The 18826-nt window shown below is 46.9% G+C and overlaps 1 protein-coding gene across 1 annotated transcript in view; it reads left to right on the top strand.

Moving 5' to 3' along the window:
• The window catches only part of LRRK2 (leucine rich repeat kinase 2), a 2398611-nt gene that overhangs the window by 2143038 nt on the left and 236747 nt on the right, over nt 1–18826 (top strand). Inside the window, exon 45 of the mRNA XM_069629211.1 lies at nt 17852–18045. Coding sequence (XP_069485312.1) covers nt 17852–18045 — 194 coding nt within the window. The remainder of the gene's footprint in view (nt 1–17851; nt 18046–18826) is intronic.

Raw genomic sequence — 18826 nt, 5'->3', positions numbered from 1 at the left:
TAGGAACCTAGCGGCCTTATAGGACCCCAGAAGAGAGGAACACCATTGACTTCAAGCCAAGGTAAACAACAACTTAATACTAACATTTTTGTTTAACTATTAACTCTTAAGACAACTACGAAAAGAATGTCAAGGATTGTGCTATTGCCCTCCATTGAAATATCCAAAGGAACTCTATCCTATGAAAACCAGCTCCAACTCCACAGTGTCGCCACGGACATAAAAGTACCACCAACTCCGTTGTGGGATACAAACAACATGACTGACTTAACTTCTATCACCCCGATCAAGCCCTCACCCCCTGATAACATAGCTGTGGAAGACGAGGCCATGGAGGACAAGGGAAAAAGGGTGGGGGGGCTGTTGAATTCAACTGCTAGTCCATTACCAGCCTCGTACATCTCCCAAAAATACATACAATCAACAGACCATGGGGGCTTGTTGCCTCTGGTTAAACCATTACAAGTGGTAGGCCAGAGCGGCAGGTTAGCTGATGCCTCGTCCCCAAGGGACTTATTTACCTTTGGAATAGACCCACACTTTAAACAGAAACCGTCATGCTACAACGCAACTGCCAAAAGTTGGAATCCACTGGGTCTCACTTCTGACATTTTCAGCACTAGACAAGGTTCCACTAATGCAAAGATGTCGGCACAAGGCAACGTTGGGGTAGACCTAACCACTGCTTCTTCACCACCTAGTCACCTACAGAAAAGAGTTGGAGCGGGTCCTGAGGCTCACTTAAATGTCACAGAAAAATCACTACACCAAAGGTTCATGCCACACAGGTCTGGGGGGGTCCAATACTAGGCCTCCACAAGTTGAAGTACGACAGCAGGCACCATTCCCAAGTAAAAGACCATGTTGCCCAGCACTCCTGTCTGATGAAGACCTTTTGCTGGATTTGGCAGCGGCACAGGTTGAAGAGAATCCCAAGGAACCACGCAAATTGATGCAAAATTGATTTCAGCATTCGCTATCACAATGTCTCCATTTATGAAATTGAGACCCAAAATGAGCAACTCCGTGATCGAACTACGGTACACGCCATGATGCATTCTAAGTTGATCTTCGTGGAAGGGTTCATTTCAGCACTCTAGTCCAATTTGGATAAAAATAGCAACCAAATTACGCAAGTTTTCAAGAGTATACTGGACCCAATTATTCTTCAAAAAGAAAAACAGAGCTGACAGGTCGAGTTGTAACTCACTGTCACCAAGTGCCCAAATAGACCCTACACGCATGGAGTTTCCTGCTACCTCTATTCCAACAGATCCACCATCCACAATCGTGCCTATAAGCAGGGGCGTTGCTAGGGGGGGCTAAGGGGGCTATAGCCCCTGATCTTTTGGTTGTAGCCCCGGATAGAATCTCAGGAGCTACAGCCAAAAGTCTAGCTAGCCCCCAGTCCCAACAGTTCCGACATCAGCTTAGCCCCGGGTCTTTTCCAGACCTAGCAACTCCCCTGCCTATAAGCGAGGACTCCGCAATCGTCCCAACAAAAGACGCATCAACGCATACAGACGAGTACTTGGCGACCCCACCTAACCTGGACTCTACATCACCTATTACTAACAGGGATAAGGCTTGTAGCCTGCCTTTACCTTCAAAGAACAAGTCCGACAAAACAAGGAAAACGGTGATTGATCCCCAAATGCCGCAAATTAAAACCTACAATATGTTCAAAGTCCTAAAAAAAAGGTTTGAGGGTATCGTCAAGTCCTGAGATGGTTCTCAACAAAAAGGAATCCAACACTTACTTGAAGAAACAAGTGCCTCTTCCTGAAATATACAACGTAGAAACAAAAATCTCAGAAACTAAATTAGCCCCAGATGCGGCTAAAAAGAGTGTTACCAGAAAGTGTAAGTCAAACAAACTCGCTTTTCCAAGAAACATACACACTTCAGGAATAGGGGCAGCCTTTACAAGGCCCTTGCCTAATACAAAACGTCAATTACCTCATTTGGGGATAGACCAAGACAAAGTCAGCAAAGTGGATTCTGAATACGAATTGTCCAACAGTGGCACGAAAAATGACTTAATGAACTTGTCCACCGATTCGGAAGACAAAGGTTCAAGGGGGCACGAGACAAACAAATGCCAGCAGGTGGTTATTAGTGGACCTGCTCAAAGGGACCCTGGAACTCAGTGTGGTACTTTAAAAGTAAACAACAGTGTGCAAAACCAAAATGTGGGTAAGGAATCCAACAGGTGCCGTGAACAAAGGCCCCTTGTTCTGTCAGAGAAAAAGGCTAAGATAACTCCTAAATGGAGGTCGAAGCTAACCAACAACGTGGAAATCTCTGACGAGTCGTCGTATTCGGACGAAGAAAACACTTCTACAGATTGTGAAACCAACTTTTTGACAATGGACCAGAGAAGAACCATGGTAGTATAGAGGAAACCGACAGTGGTGGACAAGAAATGCCTAAGTAACTCCTTTTGGGTGGGACTCAGTGGGGGACTCTAAACGATCCGTCTCATGGGCAGAAACCAGCAAGCAGGCGGGAGTCGCTATAAAAGTAAAACAAGCAACTGGGCAATATTCTAACAACACTCCACAAATCCAGGCGTTCAAACTATCCTTGACAAGAACTTTAGGATTTCTGGATAACCTCGTCATGAATAGAAACAATGTAATGAGGTTACTGCGATGTGTACCGACTCTGGACCAAGTCAACTCAAAGGATATTGACTTAATTGAGTTTCCTAGTGAATCAAGCTTTGAGAACGTGATCCTTCATATAGTATAACGCAACATCAAAAATCTACTTGTCAAAGAAGGGATAAAACTGAATGCTCATGAGTTTACCTTGCAGGAACTAGACCTTGGGTGCACAACATACGGCCCGCGGGCCAGTTGCGGCCCGCCATGCTGTTTTTTCTGGCCGGCGAGGCACAAAGACCTTCCTAATGGAGAGCGGCTCGCAAGCAGCATCGGCCGCCCTCCATTAGGAAAGTCTTTGTTGTCTTTGGGGCCGGACAAAACACTGGCCGTCATTGGCTCAGCACACACGCACCACGTCACTCCTACGAGCCACGTAGTGCGTGTGTTCTGCACCAATGAAGTGCCAGCACTACGGCTGGCGTGGCCAGCATGGCTAGATTCCGGAAGGCATTTCAGCCTTGCTTGCCACGCCAGCCGTAGTACGATTCCACTTACCTCGCCAGCGTTCCAGCTTACCTGCCTTCCAGCACGTCTCTGGTAAGTGGTCTGTGTGTTTGTGTTTGTGTGTCGGGTCTGTTCTGCTGTATGTCTGTGTTGTATATGTTGAGATGGGGGTAGGGAGGCGTGTCGGATGTGTATGAATGTTTGCTTTTGAGTGTTTTTGTTGTGTATGTTGAGATGAGGGGGTGGGGGGCGTGTCGGATGTGTATGAATGTTTGCTTTTGAGTGTTTGTGTTGTGTATGTTGAGATGGGGGTGGGGGGTGTGTCGGATGTGTATGAATGTTTGCTTTTGAGTGTTTGTGTTGTGTATGTTGAGATGGGGGTGGGGGCCGTCATTGGCTCAGCACACACGCACCACGTCACTCCTACGAGCCACGTAGTGCGTGTGTGCTGCACCAATGAAGTGCCAGCACTACGGCTGGCGTGGCCAGTAAGGCTAGATTCCGGAAGGCATTTCAGCCTTGCTTGCCACGCCAGCCGTAGTACGATTCCACTTACCTCGCCAGCGTTCCAGCTTACCTCCTACGAGCCACGTAGTGCGTGTGTGCTGCACCAATGAAGTGCCAGCACTACGGCTGGCGTGGCCAGTAAGGCTAGATTCCGGAAGGCATTTCAGCCTTGCTTGCCACGCCAGCCGTAGTACGATTCCACTTACCTCGCCAGCGTTCCAGCTTACCTGCCTTCCAGCACGTCTCTGGTAAGTGGTCTGTGTGTTTGTGTTTGTGTGTCGGGTCTGTTCTGCTGTATGTCTGTGTTGTATATGTTGAGATGGGGGTAGGGAGGCGTGTCGGATGTGTATGAATGTTTGCTTTTGAGTGTTTTTGTTGTGTATGTTGAGATGAGGGGGTGGGGGGCGTGTCGGATGTGTATGAATGTTTGCTTTTGAGTGTTTGTGTTGTGTATGTTGAGATGGGGGTGGGGGGTGTGTCGGATGTGTATGAATGTTTGCTTTTGAGTGTTTGTGTTGTGTATGTTGAGATGGGGGTGGGGGGTGTGTCGGATGTGTATGAATGTTTGCTTTTGAATGTTCGTGTTGTGTATGTTGAGATGCATGTATTGTGTGCTGAGTTGGGGGGTTTGGGTCTGTATGGGTGCATGTTTGAGAGTGTGTGTGCTGAGTTGGGGGGTGGGGGGGTTCGGGTCTGTATGGGTGCATGTTTGAGAGTGTGCTGATTTGGGGGGTGGGGAGTTCGGGTCTGTATGGGTGCATGTTTGAGAGTGTGTGTGCTGAGTTGGGGAGTGGGGGGTTCGGGTCTGTATGGGTGCATGGAGTATGCTTGAGAGTGTGTGCCGAGTTTTGGGGTGGGGGGTTTGGGTCTGTATGGGTGCATGTTTGAGAGTGTGTGTGCTGAGTTGGGGGGTGGGGGTTCGGGTCTGTATGGGTGCATGGTGTATGCTTGAAAGTGTGTGTGCTGAGTTGGAGGGTGTGGGGGTTCGGGTGTGCATGAATGTTTGTTTTTGTATGTGTTGTGTATGTTGAGATGCATGTATGGGTGCATGCTTCAGAGTTTGTGTGTTGAGTTGGGGATTTGGGTCTGTATGGATGCATGTTTGAGAGTGTGTGCGCTGAGTTGGGGGGTGGGGGTTCGGGTCTGTATGGGTGCATGTTTGAGAGTGTGCTGATTTGGGGGGTTCGAGTCTGTATGGGTGCATGCTTGAGTGTGTTTAGGGCATAGTGTTTGGTTGGGGGTGAGGGGGGCCATGGGGCATAGTGTTTGGTTGGGGGTGAGGGGGCCATGGGGCTTAGTGTTCGGTTGGGGGTGAGGGGGCCATGGGGAATAGTGTTTGGTGGGGGTGAGGGACAGGGGGCATAGTGTTTGCTTGAGGCGTGGGGGCCATGGGGCATAGTGTTTGGTTGGGGATGGGAGCCATGGGGCATAGTGTTTGGTTGGGGGTGAGGGGGCCATGGGGCATAGTGTTTGGTTGGGTGTGAGGGACAGGGGGCATAGTGTTTGCTTGGGGGGTGAGGGACAGGAGGCATAGTGTTTGGTTGGGGGTGGGAGCCATGGGGCATAGTGTTTGGTTGGGGGTGGTGAGGGGGCCATGGGGCATAGTGTTTGGTTGGGGGTGGGAGCCATGGGGCATAGTGTTTGGTTGGGGGTGAGGGACAGGGGGCATAGTGTTTGCTTGAGGTGTGGGGGCCATGGAGCATAGTGTTTGGTTGGGGGTGGGAGCCATGGGGCATAGTGTTTGGTTGGGGGTGAGGGGGCCATGGGGCATAGTGTTTGGTTGGGGGTGGGAGCCATGGGGCATAGTGTTGCACTCCAAGAGTGAACTCAATAATAAAGCTAGAACAGGCACAGTTAGGATATGTACATCCTTTGCTTTTTTGAGGAAACCTAACTCAACGAAGGCCATACTCCTCTTGGGTAACCCAAACAGCAAACTATAGCAGTCCAAAATAACGGAATGTCCAATCAAGGGTCAATAAAATATATATAATTTATTAAACAGATGATATACAATAACTAAATCGAAATAAATGATAACAATGGAAAATGTGTAGTACAAAATGTAATTTTGAAATGCAATAAAAATCGTTACCCCTCAAAAACATATTCTTTTTCCATGTGTTTAATACAAATTGGGGGTTGAAAAAGCCTCATGACATGTCCCGCCTACCGCGCCGCCCACTTTTACTTTTCGCCCCACTATAGCCCTCATGTAAGGTACTTTCGGCCCTCTGTCAAAATCAGTTGTGCACCCCTGAACTAGACAATCAAACAACAAGCATAAGTGAAATCCCCCACCAGCTCCAGGATGCAGGCCAAACAGTACTCCCCCCCCCCCCCAAGTAAAGTTATTCGCCCCAAACAACACAGGCAACCGCTACAAAGAGGGTATGGATGATCTAAGAATTGGCCTCTACAAGGGTAGTAGGCAAGTCACTCTGAAGAAAACGGTGGGACAGAAGGTCCACAGTGATGAAGACTGGAGTTGGCTAGCTGGAGCACTGGTAGGTTCACTATAACGTCGAAACAAGAGCGCCACTAACCCCATCAGGACTAAGAAAAATAGCCAGCTGGGATACTAGGGGTTTTGCACACTTATTTGGCAAAAGTGAAATAAACTTAACAAAATATGATCTTATCTGCCTCCAGGAGATCTAGTTAAAGGAGACACCTGTGCTGGATGGCTATGAAGTACACACAAACCCGGCAACAAAGGGGGTGAAAGGTCACCCAATGGCAGGCCTTCTAACTGCAATGAAAAGAACGAGCGGCTTAATTGTAATCACCTCTACCAACATAAATTCCGAAAATCCAATTCACCTTAGCACAAACAACTTCACCCCACAAGAAACAGATACTGCTAATTTGCAACATATACTTGAGAAGTAGTTCAGGGAACGAGCAAAGTACCAAAAACATCTTGCTAAGGGAAATTGACGAGGCCAGGTCTACCAGGCCAAACTTGGCGGTACTTCTCTGTGGAGACTTCAACATGGAGCGCTTTGATAAGAAAGGCAACAAAATAGAAGTGTTACCAACTGGGGCGGCAGAGAACATAAGAAGGGGACTGGACTTCGAAAAGGAGCTAATAGAGAGAAACATCTACATGGCTAATGGAAACTTGCAGGGAGATAAACAAGCGGCCGCAACATGGAAAAGGGGGGCTCACTCAAGTATTATTGAGAACATCTTCGATACAGAAGATCTTTTCGCAAAACTGATCTCTCTCCAACTGACACCTACATAGCTAAGTGATCACAATCTCCTGGAGCTCGAATGCATTGACTGGGCCTCTGGAAACCCACCAATGAGGTACCATCAAGAAGACCAGAACCTTGGGGTATCTTCGGGAGGCAATCGTCTTCGGATAAACAAAAGAAACTTGTCACTGGTAACAACTTCCTTGCTGGCCCTGAACTCGGACTCACTTTGTCCCAGTGGGGGTATATTGCAATACCCAGACTTCTTACAGGCCTTTAGAGAAAAGCAGGCTGCCTCCATGAAGCCAACCTTTGCACCGAAGCACGTCTTCAATGAGCAAATTGCAGAAAGAAAGAGAGCCGTTAACAGACTGGGAAGACCAGTGAAAAAACCTAAAACGACTCTAAACTTAATTTTGCTCAAAAAAGCTAAAAACATTTTTAAGAACTGGCTATTCCAACACAAACAACAAATTATTCAGCAAGAAGGCGAAAGATGTTGCAGCTTGCCACCCAGAAAAACACAGCAGGTGTGTGGAAGCTAATAAACGATTTGAATACCCAAGAGGAATCAAAAAATAATAAACTCAGTATCTGCACAGGTGTGGGAGGTGCACTTTAAACGCTTATACGCATCCAAAGGGCTGGAGCAAATTGAGTCACTCACACACTCAGAAGTCCCATGGGACTTCAAATTTGACATCCAATAAATAATAAACCTCATAGCGAAGTCAAATGTGTCGAGGGCGACAGGCCCAGATGGCCTGACCAATGAGATCCTGAAGAAAGATCCAGCTAGTTGGGCAACATTCATGCTAAAACTATTATGCTGTGGTAAGGGAGAAGAGAATTCCAGCATCCTGGACCCGCTCCACAATGGTCCCCATCTTCAAGAGGGTTGACGGGTCAGACCCCCGCAACTACAGGCCTATTACCGTTCTTGACGTGGTTGGCAAGATATTTGCAGCAATCATCCTGAGGCATCTCAATGAATGGAGCCTGATGTCCCACCACCAGGATCAGTGGCAGTCTAGCTTCCGAAAGGGGATCGGCACCAATCTAAACCTCTAAACCTCTTTATCATTAACATACTTAAGCGCCTGGTCAACCAGAAAAGGATACGGTCGATTTACATTGCTTCGATCGACCTGGAACAGGCTTTCGATTCAGTGGGTCACAGAATCCTGTGGGACAAACTTAAGAACTGGGGTTGCCCCCAAGCCTTGAGAGAACCCATGGAAGCCCTTCACCGGGACACCACTTTAAAAATCAGGTTGGACATAAGGGGTCTACTATCCAACGAAATTCCTTCAGAAAATGGGCTAAAGGAGGGCTGTAGCTTGGCCCTAGCAGTTTTTTGCCTATTCATCTCGGACATGGCTGATGCTTTCACGAAAACGAGATGCTTTCCGCCGAAAATAGCAGGCCATTCTGTGGGACGACTACTATTCGATGATGACCTGTTACTGCTTGACCAGATGGAAATTGGTCTGCAGAGACAATTGACGGATCTGTCTCTCTACATCCATAAAAACGCCCTTAAAATAAATGCCAAAAAATCTAAAATCCTCATTCTGGGCAACAGTGGCAGGGCCAGGAAGCGGAACAAATGTACCTGGTCATTGAACGGAGAACAAATACTAGTTGTTGCATCAATGGTGTATCTGGGGATAACCTTAAACAACAGCTTGGGTGACGTTCTTGGCATTGCCCACTTGAGAAGTAAAGCAAAAAACTTGGCATCCCAAGCTTTGCTTATTAAAGGGCACTACTGTAAACTTTCCATGGTACCAATTTTGGACTTCTACAAACTGAAAGTTCCACCTATGCAGCAAAAGCCAACCTTTTTATGGACCCCAAAAATTGGAACCGTTTGGAAGGCCTCTTTTGGAAGAGGATTCTGGCATTGCCAACCTCAATACCTATTGAACGGGTTCGGAGGGAATTGGGTTTGTCTTCCCTATACTCCCTGATGGAATTGAAATCTCTATCTTTCATGAGGAAATGTCTTCAACCACCAGGCGTTAGTGGGTTCTCTTTTATCTAGGAGGCTATGGAAGGGAATCAGGTTGAAGTTCTGAAAGCTTGGCATGACTCTTTTCTCCTCTATATTGTTAAATCTCGCCCTCTCGGGTAAAACACTAATTGAAAACCCAATGAGGGTGAAGCCCAAACTACTGGACCTGGACTGGATTCAGACTGAGCAGAAAGTGAAAGTCTACAAACTGTTCGTAGACGAACCAGAGGAACACTAGAGAAGAGGATCAGTCTTATCCTACCTCGACAGATTTCCCTCACAGTCGGAGCGGCAAAACTTTCTAACACTCTGTTTAGACCTCTATCCAACACGGGTGGTCACAGAAAGGAGATCAAAGGCCCAGGAAGAGAGAACACTAAATTGTCGGATTTGTAGTAAAAGTTCTGCGACCTTGAAGCATCTTGTGCTAGCGTGTGAGCCCTTAAACCCTATAAGAGTAAAATACTTGCAACGAAATTGCAGGATGAGTGGTGGGCTTGCATTAGATGCGGGGAATGGCTTTCTTTGTTGTTAGCTGTACTGCAGTTTGTGAGGTTAATGTTCACCATTATGAAGGACAACAAAAACACAATTGTTGGATGAAACCAATTTTTTACAGACTGGGCCTTTGAGGAGGAAAAGGGTTTGCTTTTTTTCTTCCTTTCCTTTTTCCTCTTTCTTCTTTCTAGTTTTGTTTTATTTTCTATTGGAAACAATTTTATGTACGTATCAGCAAAAGGTTGCATATAAGGTTTAATAAAAACCAGGTGATGTGTAATAAAAATAAAAATTTTAAAAAAGAAATATGGGTAGTTAGGTTGGCGTCTTTCAAATCTTGGCGAGCTAGCCAACCGTCCAGACACAAAATGACCCTGAGGTCGTGGATACCCTCTTTCTTGAACTTGGAGATGAAGAGAATATCCCCCAGAAACTGCAGAGTTATGAAGGTGCAGTCTTTGATGAACTTGTACAAATAATGATGATTTAATACAGTTTTTGGAGTGTATGCACTAGATACTGTAGTTCCCTATTTGTTACTCCTCTCAAGAGAAGACACCTTTTAGGCAATTTAAAAACTTGCCCACAATTGCCTTCCCATTTCCATTGATTTTGATTCCAAGTACACAAGCCACATAATGTTGGATGATGAGCTGGAAGATCTGAGCGGGCAGTTAGGTTTCAGCCCAGTAAATCCACCCCAGCAGGACCTGTGACTATGAAAATGGTGGGCTAAAGAGAAGTCATCAAAAACCCTCATTATTCAGGAAGGGGCTTATTCTGGATATGCCACCCATTCCCTTCTTATGGATTTGGTGGCTCTGTTTACAAAACAAGGGGTGCACCATCAGCCGGCAGTTTGTCCATTGCAGCCCACAGGCATCTTTGGTTGCCCAACTGGGAAACTTAAGCAGCTAGGAAGATGCCCTTAAAAAATTGCCGTTTCTGAGTCCATGTTTATTTGCTCAGCAAATGGTATCCAGTCATAATATTGTCTGGAAAAATATTGTTAGGAGTACAATATCGTTTTTTCTCACACTATCCAGCATCCTCATATATTCCAGGGCTGGAGTATGTTTATATCATCGTACCAGTTCTAGAATATCTTTGAATTGCCATCTAGTAGAAGAAATAAAGTATTGTTGATCTCAACAATGTTTTTTCCACTGATGAAATAACATGGAAGAACTCCATTACAAACACTATGCATTGTCCTACAGATGAAGATGAACATAAGGTACCTCTAAATACAGTTTCCCTCTTCTAGGAAAATCCTCATCAAGCAGATGCTCCTTTTGAGGATGAGGATGAGGATGAGGAGGAGGACACTTAAAACCTTAGAGGCCCAAAGTGACATTGTTTTCCCAATGGGAAGGCAACACCTAATGGAAAAAGCAATGGAATGAGGACTGCTGTCCTAACATGGAGTTGTACTTTGTTCTGTTATTCTGTGGTGCTGTATTCATGTATTACTACCCCTGTCGAGTGAGCACTAACCCCTTTGTTTTCTGTTATAATAAAGACCTTTAAATCTTATATTCTGCTTTCAAGCTGCCTGATACCTCTGCAGTGACAGGTGGAAGAGGCACTTGTTCCATTGAGGGAACACTGCAAAAACGATTCTTAGCTAGCTGTTGGGAAGACTGATCTTTGATTGGCAAGGAATGTGTGGAGTGGAAAGGGCTAAGAGTAATGTTTACCATGCTTAATCTGCCATTATCAGTGCTCATTATGGGTGAGTTTGTGGGACCGTGTCATGGCTAAAAGCCATGGCCTAAGCAGAAATGCTCACTAACCGTAGCCAGAAACCATTGCCCACAATGCATGGTTTGGGGATCCCTGGGCATGACTGGAGTCCAAATCCTGGTCAATGTGCCCACTGATCATGCCCACAGTCCCCCAGTGCTCACCATGACTGAGTTTTTTTCTTGGGGCATGGTCTAAGGTCATATTTTGTGCAAACTCGCCACCAGTCATGCCACAGGCAAGTTGGCCATGCCCTTGTCAATATGTGCATACCTGCTCTTCCTATTGCACTTCAGCAAATGAGGGTACTACACCAAACTGGTTGGGGTTGTTTTTCATACCTACCGGCCTCCTGGTCATATCACCTCCTTTCTCAGTGAGTGGGTTGAACTCTGCTCCTCCCTCCTGGCCTCAACCACTCAACTCCTCCTTGGTCACCTCAATATCAATCTAGACTCTCCTTGTTCCTCCTCGGTACTCTTCCGTGACCTCTGTGATTCCCTCTCACTTTCTAGCCTCCCCTCTGGCCTGACTCTGCAGGGCATATATTTGATGTCTTGATCTCCTCTCACCTCCCCCTCTCCATGCCTCTCACCACTCTCTCCTGGAGCTATCACTCCCTCCTCTCCTCCCATCCCCCCTCTGATTCCCCCCCAGGCCAAGCCAACCCCAACACTGCCACCTACCTTCTCGTCATCCGGCCCATGAAGCGTGTCAGTTGAGGCTTTCGCCGCCACCTTCTACACCCCGCCCCCCTCCACCTCTGGCTTACTCACATCCTGACACAGCCCTGTCTATGCTCTACTCCTCTATTTCAGATACCCTTGATGCTCTTGCCCCTGTCATGAGGATCTGCTTGAAGCATAAAGCCAAGTGCAATTCTTGATGTCACGCTGACCTAGCTACACTTGAACGTAAATGTAGGGTGGCTGAGAGGAAATTGAGGGCTTCTTGTTCATCCTCTGACAAACTGGCCTGTCGCCTGCTCCAAAGGCAATACTGACTCTCTGTCCATACTAAGAAGAGAGCCCACATTCAAGCCTGTGTCTCTGCGGCATCTAACAACTCGGCCGAACTCTTTAAAATTTGCAAGGAGCTGGCCAACCCTTCTGCAGTCTCTACCTCTCCTGTCGCTTTCCAGGCCCTTTGCCTGGCCCTTGCCTCTCACTTCATCTCTAAATCCCAGGATATCCTGTGCACCCTCTCGTCCCCTCCCCCTCTCCTCTCCTTCTGTGAACTCACAGCCACTGCCCCCCTCCACCCTTTTTCTCATCCTTTCCTCTCTTCTCCCCTGACAAGGTCTCTAGACAAGTCTGATCTATGAAAGTCTTGTCAAAACAGGTTCCTCCCTGTTCTTCCAAAACCATTAAGGACCACATTGACACCCTCGCTCCTGCCCTGTCTGATTTCTGCAACCCCTCCTTTGCCTCAGGAACCTCTCCTTCCCCTCTGAACCACTCTTGTGCACCCTCCTCTCAAGAAACCCACTGATGACCCTTCTTGCCCGACTATCGCCCAATCTCCATCACTCCTTTTCTGGACAAACTCCTTGAAAAGCTGGCCATCTCGCAGCTTAACCTTAACTCTGATTCTGTTGGTTGTCTCAATGGCTTTAGAGCTGCCAGAAGCACAGAAACTGCTGTCCTGAACATCGGTGAGGATCTGCTCTCCAACCTTGACTCTAACATCCACTCTATCCTCATCCTACTTGATCTCTCTTCTCCCTTTGACACAGTCAACCATACATTCTGCTCAACCGTCTCCGTGATAACCTGGGTATCACTGATCAGGTTCTGACCTGGCTGACCTCTTTCCTCTCTGATCGACCCTCTCAGATCCAACATGGGTCCTTTCTTTCATCTATCTCCCTTTATAACTGCGTTGTTCCCCAGGGGTCTAACCTCTCATCCTGGCTTTTCAAACAATACCTGGCAAATCTCACCCACCGCATAGCTATTTTCTGCTCCAATTTTCAGTGTTATGCTGATGGCACTTGGCTCATTTTCAGGATTCCCTCATCCGCCTCCTCTCCTTCTCTCATCTCCGATTGCCTTTCAGCCATTCAGGATTGTTGGGCCATCAACGATCTCTGCCTGAATACCAGCAAGACCAAGATCCTCCTCAACGGCACACCTTGACCTTCCTGTCCTGTCACTCCTGGCCGGCCTCCCTTGGCCCTCCTCCTACCCCCATCTGCGAGGCTAAGAACCTCAGGTTCCTCTTTGACTCCACGCTTTCCATCTCTGCCCACATCTCTGATGTCTCTAAAAAAAAAAAAAAAATCAAACTTCCTACTGCACCTCCTCAGAGGTATTCTGCCTTTCCTCTCCTTCCCCCAGAAGCTCACTGTCTCTCGAGCCCTGGTTCTCTCAGGGTTGGATTATTTTAACAGCCTCTTTCTAAATCTACTTGCTTCTACTCTCCACCCATTGCAACCTATCCAGGACAGGACTGTGAGACTTGTCCATGGCCCTCCAGCCCTGGGATCGTATCTCTCCAACCCTGAAATCTCTCCACGGGCTCCCAGCGGTTGCAAGGATTAATTCAAAACCCTTTGCATTGTCCACAAGGCTTTCTGGGGCCTTGGTCCAAAATACCTTCAGTTGTCCCTCCGTAAATACCTTTCCTCCCGAGCTCTGTGCTCCTCCACCTAACTCCCCCAGGGTCAGTCATCTTTCAAAGAAACAAGCTTGGGTCGATCTCTGGAACGGCCTCCCTGCCACTATGAAACTTGAGAAGAACTACCTCTGGTTCCGGAAGCACCTCAAGACCTTCCCTTTGCTTCTGCCTTCGCTCCTCTTCTCCCCTGCTGATCTGCTCTGTCTCGGCACTGTGCACCTTGTTTACCCTCTGACTTTCGGGCCCAGGTACCGGCTCACCCTGCCACCCACCAGCACTGCCTCCTGGCAATCCCTTGCACTTCGGGTTTGTATCTGTAACCATACAGCACCCCCCCTTTTTTCTGCACTTATCAGACACACCATGTCTGTTGCCTTAAACTTAGCATTTGCCACTTGCTGGCTGCACTACCACTGTATGTTGCCTTTTATCATTTATTTATTATCTATCTGTATTCCTTTGCTCAGCACTTTCCACTCCCCCCCCCCCATGTACTTTCCCCTTTCCCTCTCCCATGCACTTGTGTGTTCTCAATGTCACTGGGCATAGTAAGATCGTTGTTTTGTTCTCCCTTATTCCCCTCCCTTGTCTCGTCACGCTCTGAAACACTTGTGTACGAGCGCAATACAAATTAAATATCAATGTCAATAACACAAAAATACCCATAGCTGTGAAAAATAGTTTAAACATTCAGCTTCTCAATTTCCAAAAGGAATCACAATACACTCCATGAGCAGGGCATGTTGATGGCGGAATTATGGTTGGTTTATGATGGCTATGGTGAAGTTATAGTTGCTTTTGAATCAACTTGAATTTTTTGGGGATTTATATTAACTGTTTTTGCATTGCAAACATAATATCCCTTTTAAAGAGAAACAGGATAATGGGCCTCATTACACGGACTGCGGTAAGGGTTAACGGTCACCGTTAATGGCAACGGTGACCGTTAACCCTTACCGCCGTACTACGAGGTCCCTTTGCGGGTTGGAGGATTTAACGCCTGCTTCTTGCAGGCGTTAAAATCCAACCCGCTAAGGGACCTCGGAGCTAATTACGGCACCGCAAAATTGCGGTGCCGTAATTAGCGCCTTCCCCAGTCCCATCGAGCCCTATGGGGCAGAAATGGGGAAGGGCAATGGCGGAAAGGGGATTTACCGCCCCTCCAACCTTGGAATGGGGCGGTAAATCCCCTTTCCGCCAAGGCGGTGCCGGTATTTTACCGGCATGAGCCATGGCGCTAATAGCGCCATGGCTCACCGCCTACCGTGTAATGAGGCCCAATGTGTTTTAACTGATTAGTTGGGTAACTGTGTGTCTGTTCAGTTTTTTCCTGTGTACAACCAAAGACACATCTGGGTTTAGTTCAAGTTTCTCTTTGGAATCTCCCCACCAGAGGATACAGACCTCTTCAATAGCAGCTAAAACGGAGAGCACTGTTCCTGCGGTCCGTTACTAAGCCAGATCCCTGGCTCCGCCCCAATGCTTACTGTGGAGGACTCTTTGGCCGATTTGCAAGCTGAGCTTTTAGCTACATGTAGGCAGTAGAGGTGGGTAGCTCCAGCACCCCACTCCAAATCCATGGCAGAGTACATCCCTGGGTGATGTGACCTCAGAGCTATGTAGCTGAGAATATGGATCCAAACCTTTGTATTATTGTGAGGTTGGGCAGGAAGGTACCTCAGCTAAGTATTCTGTTGGCTTTAGCATTACAACAGCCACAATTACTCCTATGATCCCAAAGAAATTGCTAGCAAGATTGCCTTAATGGTCTGCATGGACTGTTCGAATGGTGATGACACATGTTAGTTGGGTACCGTGCAATGAATGTTGACACAGACATAAAACATTTTGAGAAGGAATGGAGCTGCTTCCTGAGATCACGCCCCCTTCTAGAAGGCTGAGATCTTCATGAGCTATTACTCAAAACATACCAGTGGTGAAGAAGGGAGACTGCGGGGCCCACACAAGGCGACAACTCAAGCAAAGGTATGCAGGGCTGGCTCAAAGGAGGTACTTGTGCCTGGTGTCAAAATGGCTGTTGGCCTATTTCAGAGCTTGCAATCCTGCATGCCCACAAGAGGGGCAAAATAAATGTTTTCCCAAACAAACCAGTGCAAACGCCCCAAACAAAAAAGCAATTGACAGACCCACAGAGAAAAGAGTATACATTGACATGTATGGCCTATAAAATTCCAGTTAGGAGAGTAATGGATGGACAAGTGGGTCAGAGGGCAGTAGTTGGCACAGGAGCACAATATTTAATGTGTTTTGGTGCCTAATTGTTATGTTCCTACCTGTGAACTGTACCAATTAATCCCTCCTAGGGGATTCCTAGAATATTGTTGGCAGAGGACAGTAGAAAGGTCACCCCCATGTGATCAAGACGGTGGATTAGGCTCTGGCAGCAATGGGCAAGAATCAGAATATTAGAACGTTTGACAAAGAGCAGGAGCATTAAGCTGTCCCTACCTGAGGGGGCTCTGGGCACCCAGGGCACGACTGAGGAAAAGAAAGCCTGATCAGATATGTCGGAGCGAACATGCAAGAATTAAATCCCCAGGCCGCATGAGCATTGCAGCTCGGGTGAAACAATGCTCTTTTCGCAGGGCCATGTCAGTGGTGCATCCAGATTCAAAATAAAAGTCCAGCCTGTGTCAACAGTGCAGCTCAGGAAGAAGAAAGTGTCTTGCAGGATGTACCAGCCCTGCCCCTGAACCAAACAGGGCAGGCAGGTAGAATCAGCACAGACCCAGGCTGTGTCAGCAGTGAGGAATAGATAAAGAGGAGGATCTGGGGTTCCGATGGCAGGTCTGTACTCAAGGAGTGCTCCCAGGTTGCTCATCCAGCCCAGCAAGTGGAGCAACTCTAAAGTGCTGATGTGTGAGAGTAGGCTGGTCTTGTTCACCCTCTGCACCACACAGGCGCACAGTAGAGAGAGTGATGGGCCCCAGGCCAACTGCTAAAAGGGATAGAATTTCTGGGTTTTCGGCCCAGCAGTGGTGGTAGTGTTCTCTGGGGCATGCAGGAGCACATAGGCCTGTCCCTTGGGCCAGGAAGGGAAACAAGGGACAAACATGTTCTGCTCCTGGAAGGGTCGCCGTATAAAATAGTCTGAATAGAAGATCAGGGGGCCTGTTTGTATCGGCTATGCGGACAGTGATCTACAAATGTACATGTGCACTTAGAATTGATTCAAACATGAGACATTATCACATGTACAATATTATGTATTTGTGTAAAAGTATGGTGGTATTTAAGCATATGGCTCAAATGATGGGACCAGTAGGGTCCTATAGGTTATAGTGCTGGCATTTGCAGGTGGTCAGGTTCTGTGGGAGGTTGGACACAGAAACAGATGGGTAGTCTGTGCAGATGCCGAGGGTGGGGATTGCACCAGAGGTCGGGCATGTTATCATGTTAGGGAGCAATGTGCATGTATGTTTAAAGTTATGTTATGTTTATTTTATTGGTCCTACAAAGAGCGATCACCTTGGGGATTTTGAATCCACCCTAGCTGCCATGTTTCCCACTAATATAAAAGGTGGGAGTGTGGAAGGAACTCTGGTGGTAGCCCATCTTGTGTTATGAATGTTGGCCTATAATGAAGACTGCTTATCATGCTTTCGCTCCACAGCTATTCTGGGGAAGAGGGAAGATTATTGTGGTCCCACCCAGCCCTGTGGCTATGACCAAGCCAGCGGGCCACAGTCCAACAAACACTGGGGCCACACCAGGTTAAGCCTTCCTTAGGGAAGGGGAATTCATATTGGAGGTCTTCTCAAGTCACCGAATTGTTTCGTTTTCTGTACGAAAATTAAGAATAAGAACTCCTTAAACCCATATGGCCAGATGGAATTTTCTGTTGGTCCATGTTCATGTTATGGCAAACCCTTTGTGGGGACTATGGCAATATCCCTGCAGCAGCATAGAGAGCAGCCTGTGGAAGGTGAATGCACCTGAACTGGTACAGCCCTGACCTTAAGCACAAGTTTCTACTCCCTATTCTGTAAAGAGCAGGGTTTGGGGGTTCAATTTGATTGGATACAGGTAAAGGTACAGTCACTAGAGGTCCCCATTCAATAATGATGTTTTCATTTGTGGGACTAATGCAATGTGCTTCAAGCTGAAATGATGTTCTTCTTTTGCAGGACATTGCTGATAGCAGGATCTTATGTCTGGCCATTATGTACCTCTCCAGTGACAAAGAGCACTGGATAATAGCAGGAACGCAGGCTGGTTCTCTGATAGCTTTGAATGCAGAAGATGCTGAATCCAAGCATGCTCTCCAGAAGATGTCCGATTCAGTCACTTGTTTGTACTGCAAGTCTTTTTCAAAACAGAGGTATGTTTTATTATGACTGTTAGGCGTGTACATATAACTAATTCACAAGCTCCCAAGTGTATCCGATAATGGAGTGCTATGTCGGCCCTTGCATAACATTTGGCCTCCAGTGAATGAGGATGATTGGTAACAAAATAAAAGCACTGTTTTATTTATGTATGTTAATTAACAAGCCAACTTTGTTGCTTAAACAGTGGTGAACTACCCAAAAGTGTCATTTGTAACATTAGAGACTTTATTTTCTTTCTCTTATTTTCTGTTTAACTTCACACAGCTTTAGGGGTTTTTCTAAGGTCAGGCAACTCCCAGGAATGCCAAACATACTCAAATGTTTACCAGGATGTGGCTGAAAGTAATGGCAGGCTTTGGTTGATATTCTTCAGTTCTATTGTAATAGTAGTACTGGTAGTCTCGAACACAACACATCTGGTTATCATTTTTTTTTCATTTCAGCGGCCTGAAAATATCTGCCCCTAATTGAGGTTAATGCATTATGCCCATCGCTCTTCCTTATTCCAGCCCAAATAAAAACAAACCATCCTGCCACCAGGAGACAACTGACAAGCAGAATCCCTTAGTACCTTTGTTTATCAGCACATCTCCTTTAGAGGATCCCTTCATTGTGGAAGGAAACACAGACACCAGTAGCTAGATTCCTCCTGATGTTTTTGTGTGTCTTCAGTAGACAGCATTCTTGTAAGTGTGTGTCTTGTCACAGCTGCAGGATTAACCAATAACTCAAGGCCAACATCTTGGTTCATATTGATACATAAGAAAAATC

Source organism: Ambystoma mexicanum, chromosome 12 (genome assembly GCF_040938575.1).
Source record: "Ambystoma mexicanum isolate Mex_15411 chromosome 12, UKY_AmexF1_1, whole genome shotgun sequence".
In the NCBI taxonomy this organism is placed as follows: Eukaryota; Metazoa; Chordata; class Amphibia; order Caudata; family Ambystomatidae; genus Ambystoma; species Ambystoma mexicanum.
The sequence above is the reverse complement of the archived record's forward strand: the minus strand, read 5'-3'. Positions and strand labels throughout refer to the sequence as shown.